Source organism: Balaenoptera physalus, assembly GCF_965194825.1.
Source record: "Balaenoptera physalus genome assembly, chromosome: 5".
Classification (NCBI taxonomy): Eukaryota; Metazoa; Chordata; class Mammalia; order Artiodactyla; family Balaenopteridae; genus Balaenoptera; species Balaenoptera physalus.
The window spans coordinates 73685009-73706760 of NC_138884.1; the positions used below are offsets into that span (position 1 = coordinate 73685009).

The 21752-nt window shown below is 41.4% G+C and overlaps 1 protein-coding gene across 3 annotated transcripts; it reads left to right on the top strand.

Moving 5' to 3' along the window:
* The first annotated feature begins 49 nt into the window (after nt 1–49).
* Nucleotides 50–11813, top strand: LOC309662066 (nitric oxide-associated protein 1). 3 transcript variants are annotated; one of them, XM_082464479.1, is made up of 7 exons: nt 56–1782; nt 2933–3097; nt 3728–3933; nt 6662–6793; nt 7820–7936; nt 10932–11052; nt 11498–11813. In XM_082464479.1, the coding sequence occupies exons 1-7, from the start codon at nt 633–635 to the stop codon at nt 11695–11697; spliced, it is 2091 nt and encodes a 696-aa protein (XP_082320605.1). In that variant the 5' UTR covers nt 56–632; the 3' UTR covers nt 11698–11813. The 3 variants fall into 3 exon arrangements, with proteins under 3 accessions (XP_082320607.1, XP_082320606.1, XP_082320605.1); XM_082464480.1 differs by lacking the exon at nt 7820–7936 and having other exon boundaries at nt 51–1782; XM_082464481.1 differs by lacking the exons at nt 6662–6793; nt 7820–7936 and having other exon boundaries at nt 50–1782.
* Nucleotides 11814–21752: the final 9939 nt, after the last annotated feature.

Sequence of the window (21752 nt, forward strand, 5' to 3'; positions counted from 1 at the left end):
AAAAAAGTCAAGAAGATTTAATAATAAAGGGTTTCGTTGTAGCCATGCTTTATTTTTTTCGGTTCCAAAGACTTAAAAACACGAAGCTTTAAAAAATGATTTCTGTGTACATAAATCATAGTCAAATTTTTTAAAAATGTTTAAGAAATATTATTTTTAATGTTGCACAAATAATGACACCCAAAAAAATAATAATAAAGCCAAGAAGATGTATTAATAAAAGGTTTTAATTGTGGCCATAAGTCTGCGGCACTAGATTTTCTATTTTCCAGTCCGAAAGACAAAACAACACGAAGCTTTAAAAAATGTGATTTCTTAACGGCAGGTAGTGCCAGCGGCGCGTTTAATAAGTCTGAAAGTGGATAAACCCTCACTCACTAGCCTATTCGACCAACCCACCCCAGTTTAGGTGCCCGGAGCCTTTATCTCCGCTTTAAATGGGCTCTCTGACCACAGAGCCTTCATCGCGAGAACTCACGAGATTAGACGCGGGAGGAGGAGCTGAAGTGCGACGCTGAAAAATGACAGCTCTCAGGTAGTCCCTGGCTGTCGCTACTGTTTTACGCACGTCTGGGGCCACAGAGCACGCGCGAAAAGGTGACTCAGCCCCTTTGCCCACGCCCGCGTTTCTCATGCTGCCCGCGCGCCTCACTTGTAGGCTGCTGTGCAGCCTTCTGCGGGGATCCACTCCCACGATAGGGCGCCATGGCCTCCGGGAGAAGCTCCTCGAGAGGAGAGGTGCGGCCAACGCCACCTCCCGGAACCCATCCGGCCTGGGATGTGGGCTTCCCCGTGGCGCGACAGCGACTGGGGATAACCAAGGAAGGGCTGACATGGAGGAGAGTTTTCTGTTCCCCGAGTACGTCCCGGATCCGGAGCCCGCAGTGACCCTCCAGGACCAGCTGCGGGAGCTGCAGCAGCGGCAGGAGGAGGAGGAGCGACGGGTGCTGCAGCGACGGGAGGAGCGGCGGCAGCAGAAACTACGCACCGGCTGGCGGGTGCACCCGGACGTGGGGCACCCGGACCCGACGGTGCCGCCCAGCGGCCTGAACTGTTCGGGTTGCGGGGCGGAGCTACACTGCCAGGACCCGGGAGTGCCCGGTTACCTGCCCAGCGAGAAGTTCCTAAGCGCGGCGGCGCAGGAGGACGGCGGGCTGGCGCAGACCGTGTGCCAGCGCTGCTGGCTGCTGGTGCACCACCGCCGCGCCCTGCACCTGCAGGTGAGTCGCGAGCAGTACCTGGAGCTGGTGACCGCCGCGCTGCGGCGGCCCGAGCCTGCCCTGGTGCTGTACATGGTGGACCTGCTTGATCTGCCCGACGCCCTGCTGCCCCACCTGCCCGCGCTGGTGGGCCCCAAGCAGCTGATCGTGTTGGGAAACAAGGTGGACCTGCTGCCCCAGGATACTCCTGGCTACCGACAGCGGCTCCGGGAGCGACTGTGGGACGACTGTGCCCGCGCCGGGCTCCTGCCGCCCCCTGGCTACCGAAGATCACAACACCCCAGCGGGGACCGGCCACGGGACGGGGAGGAGAATGCGAATCTTTCGCCCAGGTCCCGCACGGTGCTCAGAGACGTGCGGCTCATCAGCGCCAAGACTGGCTATGGAGTCGAAGAGTTGATCTCCGCGCTCCAGCGTTCCTGGCGCTACCGCGGCGACGTCTACCTGGTTGGCGCCACCAACGCTGGCAAGTCCACTCTCTTCAACACGCTCCTGGAGTCCGATTACTGCATCGCCAAGGGCGCTGAGGCTATCGACAGAGCCACCATCTCCTCTTGGCCTGGTGAGCCTTAGGACGCCCGTCACCTTCGTATTTTTTTTTTTTAATATTTATTTAGTTATTTGGTTGTGCCTGGTCTTAATTGAGGCAGGCAGGCTCCTTAGTTGCAGCACTTGGGGTCCTTAGTTGCGGCAGGCTGGCTTCTTAGTTGTGGCATGCATGTGGGATCTAGTTCCCTGACCAGGGATCAAACCCAGGCCTCCTGCATTGGGAGCGTGGAGTCTTACCCACTGCACCACCAGGGAAGTACCCTCCTTCGTTTTCTGAGAAGCTGGAAGTCTGATCGTAGTTCAGGCACCTAGTCCTATATCCTTCCTTAATGTACACCAGGGGCTGGCTGGGGGCTTCCTTTAAAAATTCTCTACCTACTTCGGTCACATTTCTCTTTTGTGTCAGTTTAATACTTGGAAATTCAGTATATGTTTTAGTAACTTTCCAATAGAAATAATTAGAGTACTTCTAGGTACCAGTCACTGTTCTAGGCACTGTAGATGAACCAGGGGACAAAGCAGTGTCTGCTCTCTTGGAGGTTTCCCTTGTAACTTTAGTTCTTTGTATGTTTCTCCAGAAAGTCCTTTTACTTTCTAAACCTCCCTCCACCCTTCAGTCTCACTCTTCATATCTTGAGTTTAGTCAGGAGAGTACTATACAGATTTAACATTTGAATAATTCACTAATGCAATATGATATGTGGCTTTGTTGGAAAGAAATTTCAACTTTGTGACTTTAAGAAACGTCTGTAGTAATTGCAAAATGGGTCCTTCTGTGACCTGTTTGTATCTAACAGTTGGCAAAACGAACTACTTCATTTGATCCTTTGAAACCAGCATTGAACTTTGCTTGATAAGCTGTACTTCTCTGTCAGGGACATTGGTTGACTTATACACAGAAGTGCTTTTATACCGGCTAGGAGTATGCAGAAGATGGAAAAAGATCAGGCCTATAGATTTGGCATTCAAATTCTGGTTGAGCTTGTGGGCCGATCTCTGAACCTATTGCCTCATCTGTAAAGTAAGAATAATTTTGTGGAGGGTTGTCATGAAAGTTAAGAGAAATAATCACAGTATCCAAGACACTGTAGATCCTCATAAATGTTTTATTCCATTTTCTTGTACAACGTTTATAACAACGTATGTATTCTTTGGTATTTCAGGTACTACATTAAACCGTCTGAAGTTTCCTATTTGTAACCCAACTCCTTACAGAATGTTTCAAAGGCAAAAAAGGCTTAAAAGAGGTGCAACTGAAGCAGAAGAAGATCTCAGTCAGCAAGAACAAAATAAACTTAATCTCTTGAAAAAGCATGGTTATGTAGTAGGTAAACATCTTCTATAGGAAAACTCTTCCTTAGGTCTATGCTAAAATTTTCTGTAGAACAACCTGAAATAGAGCTCTCTGGGGCTAGCCAGTTTTTGTGGGGAGACACTTCCTCTGTCTGGAACATAGAGGCCTTTTAGAGGCAAGGCTACTGTTTGGAAACCCAGAATTCATTGTGTTGGGAAAATTGAGACAGTAGATACTTGGAGAAATCCAGGAAAGGAAATGCAAATAACTGCCTATCTGGCCACTGTCAGCAACAGAAGCATTTTCACTAAGATACCAGCCCCCTCCTTACACACCAGTACAAGTTGTTGACCTGTAGCAGGTTTAAATTGGATTCTCCCCCTTTCCTTGGTATCTCTTTATAACCTGTCTTTACTAAAAACAGTTTGATTCCCAGCACTCTCCCCCTTCGCCCAGTGTGCACAGCCAGCCACACATACTTGATCATTGCAAGAGTCTGACTCCACTGCATTTAGAAATAAAGCAAAAGTATCATTGTGGTCTCACTTCCTTCCAAACACCACTGTTAGTCCTAGTAACTTCTTCGAGGCAAACGTAAGAACTACCTGTCTCGAGTCAAAAGCTTTAAAGGAGTGACTACTAACTTCAGTATAACTTGTTCTAGGAAGAGTTGGAAGAACATTCTTGTATTCAGAAGAACAGAAGGATAAAGCTGCCTTTGAGTTTGATGCCGATTCACTTGCCTTTGACATGGGAAATGAACCTGTTATGGTTGCAGATAAATCCACCAAACGAGTAGAATTGACCCCACAAGATGTGAAAGATGCCCACTGGTTTTATGACACCCCTGGAATTACAAAAGAAAATTGTGTAGGTATTTAATGTATTTTAGAAACATTAACTTTCAATTGCAAGAGTACTGTCTTAATTGGCAGAAAAAGAGGTATCCTTTCATTTTAGACTCAGTTCTGATTCATGCATAGAAGCGTTTCAGGGATGAATCTATATGCCATCAAGTACTGTATGCCATTTGGTAGACGTCACTGCTAACAACCTACTTCTATCCTTGTGGTTGTTACCTTAGTTAGGGAGACATTTACAGAATCCTAGATTTTGAGGTTGGAAGAAGTCATAAATATCACTGCAGTCCAGCCACCTGTTCCATGCTTGAGTTCCCTCTATAACATATTCACCAGGAGGTGCATCCATCTTGAAGTAAGGAGTGACTCACCATCAGCTGAAGCAGTGTCACCTCACCTCCCAAGGTCACCCTGCTCTTTATATTGAGCCGAGCAGTGTCCCTGTAATTTGTACCTATTGTTCCCCAAAGGTGTATGGAACAAATATAATGTCTAGTTCCCTTTGCCAGACATTGAAATGTTTTAGAGTGTAATATCCTCTCTCTTCCTCACTCTACCCTTTTCTTCTCTTTCATTAGTTCATCCAACAGACATGGAGCACTTACTGTGCTGACATAATCTAGACGGTTTGTCTTCATTTCCTATAGCCATTCTGAGAATAGGCTATGAACAAAGGACCCTTTCCAGAATGAATTCTAATTTGTTTTTGTTCCTGAAAGTATGACACAAAGAACTAACTTTCTTATGTAAGTGCCCTCAGATGAACCTAATTTAGAATAGGATCAACTCTACCTATCTTGCCCTTGTATATCTTTTCAGTCCAGTTGCAGGATCTCCCGGGCAACTTTGATTTTATCTTAAATTCAGCCTATATCCTACATATTTGTTATATCTCAGAACCTTTTATTCATTTGCAGTTTTTTTTAAATTTATTTATTTAATTTATTTATTTTTGGCTGGGTTGGGTCTTCATTGCTGCGTGTGGGCTTTCTCTAGTTGCGGCGAGTGGGGGCTACTCTTCGTTGCGGCGTGTGGGCTTCTCGTTGCGGTGGCTTCTCTTGCTGCGGAGCATAGGCTCTAGGCATGCGGGCTTCAGTAGTTGTGGCACACGGGCTCAGTAGTTGTGGCACACAGGCTTAGTTGCTCCGCAGCATGTGGGATCTTCCCGGACCAGGGCTTGAACCCGTGTCCCCTGCGTTGGCAGGCGGATTCTTAACCACTGTGCCACCAGGGAAGCCCTCATTTGCAGTTTTGATCATTATCCAAGTCATTGACTGAATCAAGTGTGTATCCAGGATACTGCCTTTCAACAGATCCACTAATCAGCTTCCTTTGAATCTGGTTAGTGACCAGGTTCTAATTCACCTAGTTATCTCTGTATATCCCTGTGAAACAACATTAGATTCTTAGATACTTTTCCTTCCTTTGCCTCATCAGAATCACTTATAGTTTCATTCTCAGAATTTGATGTACCTATATAGATCTTTTAACTTTTTTTTTTTCTCTCCTAGAATAATTGTGTCCAGTCTTTACTTCCTTAGCAATCCAGAACTTCAGAGTAACTGTACTGCTTCCTAGTAATGTTCTATGACCTTAACTTCACCAACTCATTCTTCAGTTTTAGGCTCAGTTAGGTCAGGGATAGCAGTTACTTCAGTCATGTATATCCTCTTGTCAGTTAGTCAGAAAGGCAAGACTTTGCTAACTCGCAAATTCAGATTTGTTAATTTGCAGTGAGACCTTCAAGTTTTTAGATATAAGAGTTCTCTCAGGCAGTTTGATTTTCTGTCAGTTTATTGATATATTTATTTAATGCCTTGAACCAGTGTTTCCCAAACTGAACCAAGGAACTCTATTGTGAAGTATTAACGTCTCTGCTAAAAGGGTTAAAATATTTCTTTACTGCACGTGGCTTTTAATGTGCTTTTCAAGCACAAATACTGAAGAAAACTACTCACAGCCCCCTTAGGTATTCTCTTGTGAGTCTCCCTAGATATCACATATTTTGTTATCTCCTTGTTATTTTTCTTAAGAAGCAAGTTCACAAAAGATTTTTAGCCATTTTTTTACTTTCTCAAAATTTTTTAAATCAGATTTTGATTCCCTAAGTCTTACCAGAATCTTGTACCGCCTGGCTTTTCTTTTCCATTTTCTCTAGTCTATTTAGGAACTCTTCATCCTTAGAAGCCACAGGATTCATAACTTTCTCTCATTTTTTTTGCTGAGTATTTGGAGGAAATAAGGAAACCAAAGACTGGAATTTAGAAAAGCTTCTTCTAGCTCTTTACCTGCTCTAAGAATGGGGTGATCATTTTCATTTAATGCATGCATAGCTGCCACTAGGACAGAATATAGCACGTTACCTTACCTTTATCTGAAAACTACTGCTCCCTAGAAGGCTTGACGAGAGAACATATTTTCTCTCCTGGGATTGAATCATCAGTGTCTTCAGTTCACAGCAAATCTGACAGAATTCGGAGGATGCTGCTGTTTCATATTCCTGTAAGGTTATTTTGCCATTACTCAAGATTAAGTTGTGAAACAAGAGTAAAGCCATTTATAAATTGATTCATTTAGAAAGAATATATGAATTTTATGTGCAGCAAATTCTAAAATACATACTTTGATTTATTGTGAAGCCTGGAATATATAATAACTTTTTATCTTACAGGTAAAGCACAATATATCAGACGTTCATTGAAAGTAATTCTCTAAAAAATCTGCCCTCTGCTTTACAGATTTTAAGTCTTCTAACAGAAAAAGAAGTAAATACTGTTTTGCCAACACATTCCATTGTTCCAAGAACTTTCGTGCTTAAACCAGGAATGGTTCTATTTTTGGGTGCCATAGGCCGCATAGATTTTCTGAAGGTAAGGAAAGTCCGTACCATTGAAAAATGACTTTAGTATTGGGATTTACTTTAAGGAAGCAGATATACGATCAAGACTAGCAAAATGTTGATAACTAGGTCATGACTGTGTGGGTTAGTATACTATTCTTTTGTGTGTGTTTGAAAATGTCTATAATAAAAACCTGGGATAATGAAATGGGGGGAAAAAAAGTAATAAGTCTTAAAAAACTATATCTTCAATAGGCAGTCGAGTGCCCCATACAGCTTGGCATTAAGCAAAGATACTTTCCCTCTCCTGTGGTATTGTCTTATGTGGAAATCAGAGGTCATACCTTTAAGTGCAGGGTTAATATGCATTAAATAAATTCCACGCTCTTTATATTCCATGATGTGTATACTTTTATAGATGTGTTTTTGGGTTTGGTATTCATTTACATAGCATCACTCAGAGATTTTAGAGCATCTATAGAATTGATCCCTGTTTTACCAAAGTGAGGAGAAAAATGGAAAATGAAACATGGATATGTCCAACAACACTGAATGCAACCTGCAAGCCATTGCCTTAGCACACTTCTTGGTTTTGTGTTTGTTCATAATTTGTTGGAAATTTAGGCATACACACTTAAAACCTTATGTATTTCCATAGAGACCACAGAATGTTAACATTTTAAACCAAACTTTACACAGGGACACTTAAAGCATATTTTCTTTTGTTTTTTATAATAGACGTTTGTTTGGTTTTTTTAAGTATCAACAAACCTATGGAAGAAATCATAGTTTTATATAAATGGGTGAAATGCAGTGCTTCTGCCATATTTTGCGCCCCCCCCCCACCTTGTTTTTTTTGGCTGCACTGCACGGCATGCAGGATCTTAGTTCCCCAACCAGGGATCGAACCCATGCCCCCTGCAGTAGAAGTGCAGAGCCCTAACCACTGGACAACCAGGGAATTCCCCCAATTTTTTTTTTTTTAATCATACCTTGTAATGTGCTGGTTTTGCAAATTTTTCATTATATAAAATAAGTTCCTTCTTCCTTTCTTAAGGGAAATCAGTCAGCTTGGTTTACAGTTGTGGCTTCGAACTTCCTTCCCGTTCACATTACTTCGTTGGACAAGGCGGACACTATATATCAGAGGCACAGGGGTCATACGTTACTCAAGGTGAGGCAACACGCTTTGATGGTTGCATAGTTAGGTTAACACACCCTGTGATAGTCCCACGGCCCTGCTAAAAAAGCCTTTGTTGGACAGAACCATCTTTGTTACACTCTCAGCTAGCTCTCCCCTGACCCTGTTCACCTTGAGGATTTTGACTATAACGTGAGGTGGGCTCCTATAGAAAAGGGATGTTGGATTGGACTGATCCTAGAATAGTGACAGAGCTGGCTTTTCTCTAGGTCATACTGTCCAATACGGTAGGCCCGTGTGCCTATTTAAATAAGTTAATTAAAATGAAATAAACTTTAAAATTTAGTTCTTCACTTGCACTAGCCACTTTTCAACTGCCCAGCGGTCACATCATTGCAGAAAGTTGTGCTGTATACTGTGAGTGAAGAGAAGTTACAGATTTTCTCACAACTGGGTGACGCTACTGGCATCTAGTGGGTGGAAGCCAGAGATGATGCTAAACGTAACGCGATACACAAGACAGCACCTCACAACACAGAATTATCAGGTCCAAAAGGTGCGTAGTGCTGAGTTGAGAAGCCCTTGTATGAGTGGAAAAGCTCTCCTCCCAGGTTCTTAATCCCAGGCACATACAGGTTATCGTACCTCCTCTCTCCTGCTTTACTTGCTCCTTCCTTTGACCTGTTAAGCAGTGTGTTAAAATTTCTCTGATCTTTATTTTTTAAAAATATTTATTTATTAATTAATTTATTTGGCTGCGCCAGGTCTTAGTTGTGGCACTTGGGATCTTCATTGCGGCATGTGTGTGGGATCTAGTTCCCTGACCGGGGATCAAACTTGGGCCCCCTGCATTGGGAGCACAGAGTCTTAACCATTGGACCACCAGGGAAGTCCCTCTCTAATCTTTAAAAAACAAAACAAAACTCAGTGTCCCACTCATTCCTCCTCTTTACAATCAAGTTTACTCCTGCTTCTCATGTACCATCCTCTGCAGTCCCCGTTGTGCCCTTTCTATGCCACTGAAATTGTTCCAAGTTCACCAGAGACTGAATGGGGCCTGTTTACAGATCTTTAACCAGACATGGGTACACACTGTTGGCTAGTGTGTAGTGTATGATAGTTGAGATCTCTGGAGCCAGGATGGGTCCAAATCCTGCTCTGCTCCACCACTTAACGAAGCTGTGTGACTTTAGGTAAGTTTCCCTTACCTCTCTCTGTTGTACCTACACCACGAGGTTGTGGAGAAGATCAGGTGCAAGGGGACTGTTGTCACTGCTATGTAAGTATTTGTGGTGATGAAGATTACGGGGCATACCTACTGCAAAAATAGTGGGTACGTCCAAGGAAGAGGTGATTTACCATTAATTAATGCTCACACAACTGAAAATAAGTCAAAACACAAAATACACACCCGCCCTTCAACAAGGATAAAACCAACCTGACTTGGGAAGTAAATGCTTCTTTCTGGATTTCCTAAGAAAGCCAGAGAGAAATTAAAACTCCATCGAAATAACTGCCCTGAAGTTAATTCTCCAGAGACATGTAGGATTTGCAGGGTAGGGCTCCACCCCCATGCATCTGTGTAGTCTTCAGAGTGGACTCACTGATACTTCTCAAAGCAACACTGAGGCTTCTCTCCCGGTGTAATACAAATGGTTTCTTGGGCTGCTCTGTGGCTTATCCTTGCCTTCTGGTTTTCTTACTCACCTCCCAAGTCAAAGTCAATTCTGCCTCCTGATGATCACTGAGACCAGCCTCATAGTCCAAACTGTAATCTACTTTCTTTAGGCTGTTTTGAGATCCTTAGGTATTTTCCCAGCTCCCAGTTTCACTGCCTTCTGCCCACCCTCACCCCACCACAGCTGTAGTTCTCAACCAGGGTTGACTCTTACCTCAAGGGAACATTTGACAAAGACTGGAGGCGTTTTTGGTTTTCACAACTTGGTGGATGCTGAGTAGAGGCTGCTAAAAATTGTGCAATGCACAGGACAGCCTCCCGGGACAAAGAATTATTTGGCCCAAAAGGTCAATAGTGCTGAGGTTGAGAAACCCTGCACTACGCAGATTTTTCCAAAATACAAAGCAGGCCACAGTATTCCTTTTTGATTCTTTTCTCTTTCCTGCTTATAATTCCTTGGTAGTTCCACATTACTGAGAGAACTCTAAACTGATAGCCTCATCAGTAATGCACACACACACATAACATGCTCTGCACAGTTCTCTGAACTCATTATCCTTTTTCCAATTTCTGTGTCTGTACATGATACTAACCCAGGATACCTTTCCACTGAGTAACTTTAATCTATTTTTCAAATTCTGCTCTTCATTGTTTTCCTTGACCAAACCACGTTCATTACTTCCTTCACAATCACAGTACTTAGTAGATGCCTCTCATCACGTTTCTTACCTTGTAATTTATTTACTTGCTGTTTCCACCTTCTGATCTCCTCGGGGGTAGGGACCATATAGAACATATTGTAATAGCTATCTTTGTGTCCTTAGTGCTAAACACAGAGAGATCTGTTAATAAACAGGTAAATTATTATCCAGTTAATTCCAATTCATGGAAACACCTGTAAACATAGAAGCTGAATCTTACCCATTATCCATGTACCCTTGAGAGGTAATGAGGCAGGGATTAATCTCTGTGTCCAGCCAGGCCTGTAAGAACTAAGGTATTTGGAAGGATGTTGCTTTAATTGCCCAAAATTATTGTGTCTAAAGCTTTATGGAGGACTGTAAAAACTGTAAGCTAATAAAGCAAGATTCTGCTGTCTGGAGGTTACCACCAGATGGATGCCCATATGGGGCCCTTGTCACTGGGATCTTAGGCTTCATCCATCACAAAGCTCCCGGGCTTTTCATTTGACCTAGAAGTGTGATTTGGGTTTTTTTAACAGTTGAATGTTTAAAAGGATTTTATTCTTGATACCTGTACAGTAATATCTTATCAGTGCCTTACTTAATATTAGAGTTACCAGGGGTTTAATTTGAACTTCCAAATATCTTCATCTCCTCCCAATGGAAGGTTCCAATGGGTGGAGAAGAAAGAATGGCAGGATTTCCTCCTCTTGTTGCTGAAGACATCACATTAGATGAAGGACTTGGGGAATCTGAAGCAGTGGCTGACATCAAGTTCTCCTCTGCAGGTAATTTTACACCAAGCACTTCTTTATTTTTTAATTTGGCCACACCGCACGGCCCATGGGATCTTAACCCCCTGACCAGGGATCAAACCCGCACCCCCTGTAATAGAAGCACGGAGTTTTATCAACTGGACCGCCAGGGAGGTCCCTACACCAAGCACTTTTTAAAAGGTGAATAAAGTAGCCTTACTGACTTTTAGTATATTTTTATACAGATGTGCCTTAACTGACATAAGCTGAATATTTTAAGAAATACATACTAGATTATTCATAAGATGTAAACTACTCTGAAAATAAATCTGTACCTTTTCACAAATGCATTGTATGCTTTTAAAAAATAGAGTGAAAGACAGCAGTAGCCTCCCTTGGGTTTCCATTTTGAGCTGTGTTTGGTGTTTTTAATAAGAAGTTGCTAACACCATTTGTGTTCTGCCGTGTTCTTGCATAGGCTGGGTAGCAGTAACGCCGCAGTTCAAGGACAAACTGCACCTCCGAGGCTACACACCTCAAGGAACAGTTCTGACGGTCCGGCGCCCACTTTTGCCACATGTAGTTAACATCAAAGGACAGCGCATCCGGAGAAGCGTGGCCTATAAAACCAAAAAGCCTCCTGCCCTTGTGTACAATCTGCAGAAAAAGAAAAAATAATAAATATATGAAGCTGACCTGTTCACATTGAACATTAATGATATAGAACATACTGTATACATTGCATTGCATTAAATATTGCTATAATAAAGCCTTCCGCCACCCTTTTTAAGCTACCAAGGATTGTGCCTCTTTTTAATGAATTGAGTTTGTAAACACAAGTTATTTTTTGGTAGGGTATGTATATGTGTGTATCTATGGTTCAAATATACCTAAAATGGGGTTCTGCTACATTCAGGTTTCTCCCACTACTATTTTTTTGAAACCAGATGGCATTTCTAATTTGGAGTCTAGTTGAGAGAGCAGCTTAGCAGTTGTCATGTGAAAAAATGGCAGAAAATCAATTTCTCCAAAATACATTGGCTTAAATGAGATAGAAGTGAGTATGTGGCTTTGCTCCACGTAGTCATCCAAGGACCCGACTGGGGGAACGTGCCGCAGCTTCCATCTCTGGGTCTAAGGTGGTTGCTCAAGTCGTCATCCTTTCGCAATGGGAAAAAGAGAAGAGAGTGAAGAGCATGCGGCTCCCCTACTGAAAAGAAGGGGGAAGTGCTGGAAGTTGCCCACTTACAGCGTCCATTGCTCAACAGTTACACGGCCACACACCCCCATGGGGAAGCTGGAGGATGTAGAGGGAAATGGGGATTTCAGACTTGTATTACTTAAGGGAAGAAGGGGAGAATAGAAGGTGGAAAACAAGAAGTTTCCCTTACATAACCTAAAAGGGCCTGAAAATCTTAGAAAAGAATTCATGTTATGTCTTTCTGGCATTCAGTTTCTTCTGCAAGGATCAGAGCACTTTAACCATTTTATCAACATTTGCCTGTAAACACTGTATAACATTACATCAGTCAGAAGTCTTTACCTTTATGTATTCCTAAGTGAGTAAGTGGCACTACAGCTGTGGACAATGAACTGGCCAGTCAAGTCCCAGATCCCAATGTTGAGATAAAAGCTCGTGGAGTAAGCTGGCCTGAAACGCAGATCCATGAGCTTCCTATAGACTCAGGTTTAGCATGAACTTCTCAATAGTCCCATGTTCTCTGTCAATGTGTACACTCTAGCTCCCTTCTCACTAAGTAAGTCATTGTAGGATAAACGGTCAGTGTTTTAAAATGCAACTTGTCAAAACTCTGTAGATCTCACTTTCTTTGGGTTTCCAAGTGAATACTATTGACATCTTGGGGAAGGTAGTTCTTTATGTGCATCCTTCATCCCCAGATATGAAGGGCCAGGAACAACTTCCCAGCCCCATCCCTCATCGTGATAGTTGAGAAGTACCCCTGACGTTTCCAGACCCAACCTCTAGAGGGCGGTAGCTTCCCAAGTTGAGAAAATGATTAGTAGTCGATTTCTAGTTGATGTTGGAGAGAATGAAATACTGTTAATTTTACAAGTTAAAGTTGTGACCATTATATTTCTATGTACTGTTCATAGTTTGGAGCTTAGGCCTGAATCTTTAGATTAAATGAAGAAAATATGGTAAACTTGGCATTTGTGGAAAAATACAGAACCCCAAAACTGATGCTGTATTTACCCTGAAAACTTCTAATGTATTTTAGAGAGCAGAACATTTCTCCCTCCTTATCTTCTCTCTAGGCTTTTACACCTACTAGCAAAGATTCCATTTTTAAATGTTCATAACTTATATTATCAGGTTTCTCTTACCTCTAAAATTCAATGGTTATGTTTTGACCGAGGCATATCTAAAAATGTTCCAATGACCTTGCTAGCAGTTTCAAACAGTGCAATTTACTAAGTAAGTTTCAGTTTCCCTGGTTATATTAGTCTCTTTGGGTCATCATTTTCTCATCTATAAAATGAGGGAATTACACTATATATTTTTCAGTCCTAACCTTTTATGATTCTCAGCAAAAACAGGCAGGAAAGCCAGGAAAGGGTGGTTATAATAGCTCAGACAAAAAAAAAAAAGGCCCTCCGAGCATAAGACAGTGGAGAACTGCTGCTAGAATCTGCTATTAATTTACATTCTGCCAACCTAATGCAGCCCAGGATCACTGCCGGTCTATCCAACTGATCCACAGTGGATTTGCTATAAGAAAGTTCTCTTACTGTGTTGGTTTCTAAGTCAGCTTACTGATACTTCTTAATCCATTGATCTAAGTGTGAAGAGTGCCCTTCCATCACTAATCATTTACACTGTGGCAGCATGCAGGAACTAGTAAAGAGTAGAAATTAATGGCAAGGTGTCAGGACAGCCCCCTCCTGTCCACAGGACAGAGGTTGAAGTACCCCCATCTCTCTCCCCACCACCCCTGCCGTCACCTTTAAAACAGCAGCATTTTCTTCAAAGTTACAAAGTGAAGCTTAACACATTTTGTATTTTTAATTACCATAAACAGCAAGCCCTACCAATCATCAGGGCTTTACTGTGTAGTTCCCCAGAGTCTAAACGTGTTTATGATACTTGGAACACTTCCCATAACAACCAAGGAGAAGTGGAGCACAGATGCAATCCTGTGTGCTTGTGTTTCTTGATCACTCAGACGCTTTTTGCAAAATGGAAATCAAGGCTAGTTTCCTGCAGATGACTAACTTGGAGCTCCAGCTGTGCCAGACATGGCAGAGCTGTTATTCACCGAGTAGGCACCCAGCAATGAAGCTGAGGCGAGCTGTTTTGTAGATGGCCTCTGATCATTTACCCTGGCTTCCCTCCCACTTGGCTCTGTCTTATGGAGCAGTAGAATCATTTCCATTCTTTCTCAGAATGTTCCATTTTCTCTTGGCTGCTCTCCTCCTCCCCGGAGGATTGTTTTCTCTCAACTGTCAAAGAGTAGTGCTTAAACAATAAAAACAAAACTTCAGACTCATGTGAATCCAACAGATAGCACCTCTGCCTGCTCTTAATGTCTCTGTCATGTTGTCTGCCCCACTGATGCCCTGTAGTGGGTGGGAATGGCTAAAGATTAACATTTTAACATCATATAGGAATGATGCCTCACTTTTCCCCTTCATGTCAAAGACCATCGATATTCTCTCATTTAGTACAGGAGTTTCATGATCTGAATATACCTAAGAGCATACTTAATATACCCATGGCTTGGAGCCCCAGGTTCCTTTTTTGCAGAAGTTTCCTTTTGCTTCTCAAACAATTCTCAGAATTTACCTTCTGGCTAATCAACCTAGTGGAAGAATTTGGTCATAATATTCTCACTGGTGGGTGCAACAGGTATGATGCTTAATCACAGACAGTCAGTACCTCTGGCCAGGAGCATTGGTAAATCTGAGAAAACTGAGGCCACACACACACAGACACATGTGCTAGAGAACACATCATCAGGTAATTTTGGACATGAGAGACTGCCAAGATCCTTTCTAACTTCTCCATAAGTCCCTGGAAAATAGCCAGCATTCAGTGCAGGAATGAATGAATTAGGAGAACGAGAGGACTTTTCTATTTGGGGTGTTGTTTTTTGCCTTCCCTGAAAAATAGCAATAGAGCAGACTTAAATTTGCTTAGTAGCACTGACACTTTTCTAGGATTTCTTCCCGTCCTGCCTAAATGCAATACCTTAAGATAGTTGTATTTAAGACTATTCCTAGCTGCTATGATCACATGATAGCCCACATAGCTTCTTTTAATTCCTTACATTCTTATAATAATACTAGTGGCTAGCCCTTATTTAGCACATACAATGAGCCAGGCACTGTTTTAAGCATTTTATATATGTTAACTGTATCCTTAGAACAACCCCATGTAGGAAGTATATACTATTATTACCTGTATTTAGAGATGAAGCTGAGGTAAAAGTAATTGCCCAGGGTCACACAACTGATGAGTGACAGAGCTGTGATTCAAACAAACACAAGCTCCAGTACCCTGTGGGTTTGTTTAATTATATAGTAAAAATGACTTTTTTTTCCCCCTTTCAATGTACAGTTCTATGGATTTTTAATATACGTATAGGTTCGTTTAACAACCATCATAATCAGGACAGAAAAGTTCCAACAGCACCCAGGTTTTTAACCACCCAACAATACTTCCTGTATTTACTAGAATCCATTACAAATCTAAAGGCGAGAACTTTTCAACCTTAGGAGGGAAATGTGTTATCTTAGAAAAGAAAAGCAAACCTCCAAAGAAGGTAATGACACAATTTTCTTGTAAACTCTGTTACTGACACTTCCTAATTTCCTTTGAATCCTCCCATATACAATTCCAGCCTGAGAAGAATATTTCTAAAAAAAAAAAAAATGCCTCAGAGCTGGTGTGTGTGTGTGTGTGTGTGTGCTGCACCCTTGCTGTCTTACTTCAGCAACGCTGCCTAAACCTAAGCAAGTGTCCCACTGTGATTTCCATGCTGTCTTACCATCTCAGGCAGCTTTAAAACGAAAGTGCTTTCATAGCTGGCTGGGAATCTTTTCACATTGCTAGTGAGCTTTGCCAAGTACCACGGACAGATCACAGCATGAGTGGAGATCCCAACCCACAATCCTGATTAAGAAAATAGGAAATTACATACACAGGAAATTTGGAATGCAAACATCCAAAGAATTAGATCACTAAACTATCCTAAAATAGAAACCTATTTAAAATCCTGATCCTATTAGTGACATAGGAGAACTGGTGGTCCCTATTTATTCACAAAACCAATAGCTTCAAAAACAAAATTTGGCCCTGAACTTGTTTAAGTGGCCTTGTCTTTTGTACTTGTGTAGCACTCATCCTGTTTCCTGTTCCTTTTCACATCTTACTTTCACTAAAAGGGGATCCTGGTTGCCCACTTAAAGGCTTTTTATTAATCTCCAGTTTTCCTCAGCATTTAACATCTGGCTTAAAAAGATTTTTTTCCTGTCTTTGACTTTAGACTATGGTTAAATATTCAACAGGAAGGAAAATGAGAAAAATGGGGACTACTGTCCCTTAAAATAGCGAATAAAAGATGTATTTTATTGAAGCAGTAGCTAAAGAAAATGTGTTTTTCACTGGACAACTAAGGCTATTACATAAAGTAATTCTGAGGAATGTGTTGAAGATTTGCAACACAGGGACTTGACTAAGACTGTTCAATAAAAGAAAACAATGCTTAGCAGTCCCACTAACCCACAAACTCTACCATTCAGCGTGGCTTCAGTAACTTCTAGGTACAGTTGCTCATTTGTCAATTGGAAATGCTTCTTTTTTAACTAGATTGAGGGCATAATTAGGTTTGTATCCACATCTGTTGCTGAGCAGCTAACCACCCCAAAACTTAGTGACTTGAAACAAGCTTCTATTTGCTCTTTAGTTGGGCAGTTTAATCCGGGCTCAGCTCAGTGGTTCTCCCACTCTGTGGGGATATGCATTTGCAGACCTCACTCCATGTCAGAAGCTTCAGCTGGGATGGCTGTAATAGGTGAGAAACCTGGACCTTTTTCCATGGGTCCCTCTCTCTACCTAGAATATCATCCTAAAGTAGGCCAGTTCAGGCTTGTTCACAAGGTCATCGTGTTCAGAAAAAGCATGAGAGTAGAAGCTGCAAGGCCTCTGGAGGCTGAAGCTCAGAAATCACGCAATGTCACTCTGCTGCATTCTATTGGTCAAAGCAAGTCACAATGGCAGCACAGACTCAAGCTGATTGGAAGGGCTGCAAAGAATCTGTGGCCACTTTCATCTACCACAAGGTTTCAGCATGTTCATCACCTTGAGGAAAATGCAGTATAACATGCTATATATTCTGACCTATGTGAAGAGAATCCACTGTAAACTTACCAAGTAAGAAATTTGATGCTAACTTAAATTTACCTCAGGAGTCAGATACATAGAGCAGCTACGTGACTGAGAAAAGGAGGGAACAAAAGGCTGTAGGATTTTGATTTAATCATGAATCTTTTAGGAATAGTTTTTCTCTTTTTTAACTGTGGGTGTATTACTTTCCTAAATTTAAGATGACCAAAAATTCCATTCAGATGCAAATCTAGGCTATCTCCACTCCCTTACCACATCAATGCTGAATGTTAAATGAACACGTTATCCATCATTTTGTTATTATAAGCAACACTAAATTAAACATCCCGAATATATACATCTTGTGTTAAAACAAACAAAAAAATACTTGAACATAAAGAGTGCAAGACATGATTACTATTAGCAAATCTGAAAGAAGTTCTACCTTTTTTAAAAAATTTATTTTTGTCTGCGTTGGTTCTTCGTTGCTGCATGCAGGCTTTTTAGTTGCAGCGAGTGGGCGTTATTCTTCGTGGTAGTGCGCAGGCCTCTCACTGCAGTGGCTTCTCTTGTTGCGGAGCATGGGCTCTAGGCGTGTGGGCTTCAGTAGTTGTGGCTCACGGGCTCTAGAATGCAGGCTCAGTAGTTGTGGCGCACGGGCTTAGCTGTTCCGCGGCATGTGGGATCTTCCTGGACCAGGGCTCGAACCCGTGTCCCCTGCATTGGCAGGCGGATTCTTAACCACTGCGCCACCAAGGAAGCCCTGAAAGAAGTTCTATCTTAAGAACACAAGCATAAACATAACTTGTAAGGCTGTAAGATATTATGGGTTCCCTGAATCACTCACTTCACATGGCGTCCACTCTCAAAGTACTTCCAGAGGGTCAACCAATTTTGGCAATAATTAAAGTGATAAAACCAGATATATTCATACAATAAAACATGATACGATAGTTGTAAAGAATGACAACAGTCCTAAATACTGACTAAAGATCTCAAAATTCTACTCATTGCAGAGTATCAGTAATCTCAGTTATGTAAAATGCATAGAAATCAAGCATTTAACATGCATACACATATGGAGGTAAAGAGTTAATATTAACCATTAATAGTAGTTAATTCTGAAGAAACAAATGAGAGTAAGAAGACTAGTAGGAAGAGAGCTGGTCAAGATAGATTTTAACGTGTTTGAGTTTTATAAGTATGCAGTTGTACATGCATTATGTGATCTTTAAAAAGTAATTAGAGCACAAAAAAAAAGAAATGAAAGGTGTGGTATTTCAAAAGCAATATAAGAATTAGGATTCTGTTCTCTAAAATTGCCCCTTCTGGTGGTATAATCTTGACCACTGGTAAATTTCCACAACTTAATCCTTAAGACATTCCATCAAGCTTTCATAAATTTTATAGCACTGTTACGAGATAAGCAGAGAGAAATGTGATAAATCTGAGTTTCAGTCGTTCAGTGTAATAGTCTCACGAGAGTCTCATTTAGGGAGCCTGAAAGGGCACCCTCCCCCAACCCCACAGGATGAATGGGGGTAAACAAATGACTGTGAGATAACACAGAAACAAGAACCTGGGTCTATAGGGAAAGGGGAAAGAAAGCTCTTTTTGATAGAGAATATCAGTTACCATAAAAGATATAATTGACTCAAGCAAAAAATCAATATACGCTAAAATCACTGGGTTTGTTGAAGGATAAGATAATTTCGCTATATCATCCCACAGAATATTAATTACAAAGGGAAATAAATAATAACTTAGTGGAGAAATCTGGCAGACAACACATTAACCAAACAGTAAAAATTAACACAACCATGTGCCTTCTGATGTAATGCACCAGTACTTACTATTCCTGCCAAGATGCATAACCTGAATTGAGGCATGAAGAAGCAATTAGAATAATCTAAATTAAGGAGAATTCTTTAAACAGCTTCCAACTCTTCATGTTGTGAAGGACGAACGCTAAGGAGTTATTCCAAATTAAAGGAAACTGAAGAGATGTGACAACTAAATACAATGAGGGATTAGGAACAGGGAGATCGTTAAAGATTAGTATTAAGCGATTTGGCACAATCTGAACTACACCAATCTTTAAAGTCCTGAATTTGATTTTTACAGTATGATTGTACAAGAGAATGCCCTTATCCTTAGGAGATACAAATTGAAGTATTCAGAGATGAAGGGGTATGCCTACAACTTAATTTCTGGGGGTCCACCACGTAAGACACACATAATATACAGAAGGCAAATGTGAGTGGTAGATCCAAGTAAGGGGTACACAAGATTTCAGGGTACCATTCCTCCAACTTCTCTGTAAGTTTAAACATTTCTGTTTCTTAAAGTCGCTTTCTCAAGACTTGCTATTTCCTGCTACTTGAGTGAACTCTCCTCCTTGCCTTGTTAATGCATCCAGACAATAACGAAGTCTATAAACCGAGATTTCTGTATTACCAGAATTTTTAAATTACAGTAAAATGACCATTGTATATTAATTAGTTGAAATCAAGGAGAAGCACACACACAGAAAAACACCACACACACAATCCTTGGCCTGGGCAATCAACTCTTTGCCCTTCTAAGGGCCAGATATTGTTTTAGGTACTTGAGTAAAGCAGTGAATAAAAAAGCATTCTGACTCTAGTGGAGATTACAATATCATCTGACACAAAAGCCCACATACTACTTTAACATTAAAAGCTATTTTGCAAGACATGGAAGAGAAGCAGGTGGCTTATACAACTTAATTAATGCCAAATAGAGGAAGCACTTTATATATTTAAGGATACTTACTTGCTTTGTTATCTAGTGGAAAAGGTCTCAATACTAAAACTACATGCCAAGCACTAGGCTAAGTGCTTAATAAGCACTTAACACTCGGGAATTCCCTGGCGGTCCAGTGGTTCGCACTCGGTGCTTCCAATGCCATTGCCCAGGTTCAATCCCTGATCGGGGAACTAAGATCCCATAAGCCATGCAGCACAGCCAAAAAAAATATTTAAAAAACCAACAAAAGCATTTAACACTCAAAAGCCACTCTATGGATAGAAATACCATATGCCCCCATTTTCTGGATGAAGAAACAGGTTCAGTAAAGTTAAAAATGACTTGCCCAATTACAGTAGTAAGAGGCCCATCGTGAACCAGCTCTAATTGCAAGGCCAACCGAGCACTTAGTACAGCAAGCATCAAAATCCTTTAAAAAGGCATTTTGTGACACTGAAACTTCCCCTGATTACCAGAGATCAGTACATTATCCTTAGCATCTTCACCAACCTGCCCTTATGGAGCTGAGGATGAGACCTCTGAAGTACTCTTGGAGGGGAGCTCATACTACCGTACCGTTAACGCTGCCTACAAACTAGGGTCAAGCCCTTAGTGAGACTATGAGCAGAATACAAGCATGGCCAAAGGGTAAACGTAAAATGGATGACTGAGAAAGGAGTAGCAAAGGACTGGAGAAACACACTTGTAACCAAACACACTTGTAACTTGAAGGTAACAAACCAAGTCACACATCAATAACATATATTCGTGATAAATTCCCCATATATCCTTAGTCAGGCAGAAATTTTCATACTTCTTGTTATCGATTCCACCATGCCGATAAAATAAATGCTTGGAAATTCATTTTGCTTTTCGCTGATAAAAGAGTCTTGCAGGAGGGGAAAGAAGGTGAATCACTCATCAATTCAACAAGAAATATGCATTCTTTCCTGACTCACGATCTTCTAGGTCACTTGCTGCATCAGGACAGAATGCAATCCAGTTGTTCTGATGTTTCTCCAACTCACTCTCCCTTTTCTCTCAAGTCCACAAATATCTAAGCCTTAGCACAACTGTTTATTTCCATTAACAAAGGAAGCAAAACCTTACTACAATATGGCTTATCACTTTCCCTTGGATTTCATTTTCATCTCAGACTTCCATTAGTAGAGTAAAATCCTTAAAATACTGCCCTAGCATTCAGTGACCATTCAATGTAACTTAATCTTACTTTCCCTTCAATGCATCTTTTTCCAATTATCCGTGAAAATGTACTGATACCAGGCCTGCTACTGAGAATGGACATGTATATTACAACTGTTAAGGGGACCTGTGGTTTGGAAAAAATTACCACATAAAACTTCCTATAAAATTGTCTTCAGGTTGTTTCTCCCCTACCTCCACATCCACATTCCCAGAATGCAGATTATAGGAAGAGAGGATTTGGACTACTACCCACTGGATTGTTTACCCCAAATAAAGACTTCCACAACCTTTCTCCTTACCTAGGTTACCAGGGGGAAAATATTTTGAGAATTATTAATACACTTGCAGTTCCGGCCAAATAAATTTGGCTTCCTTGACATTTGATGTACCAAAAATAAACAAAGGCATAAAA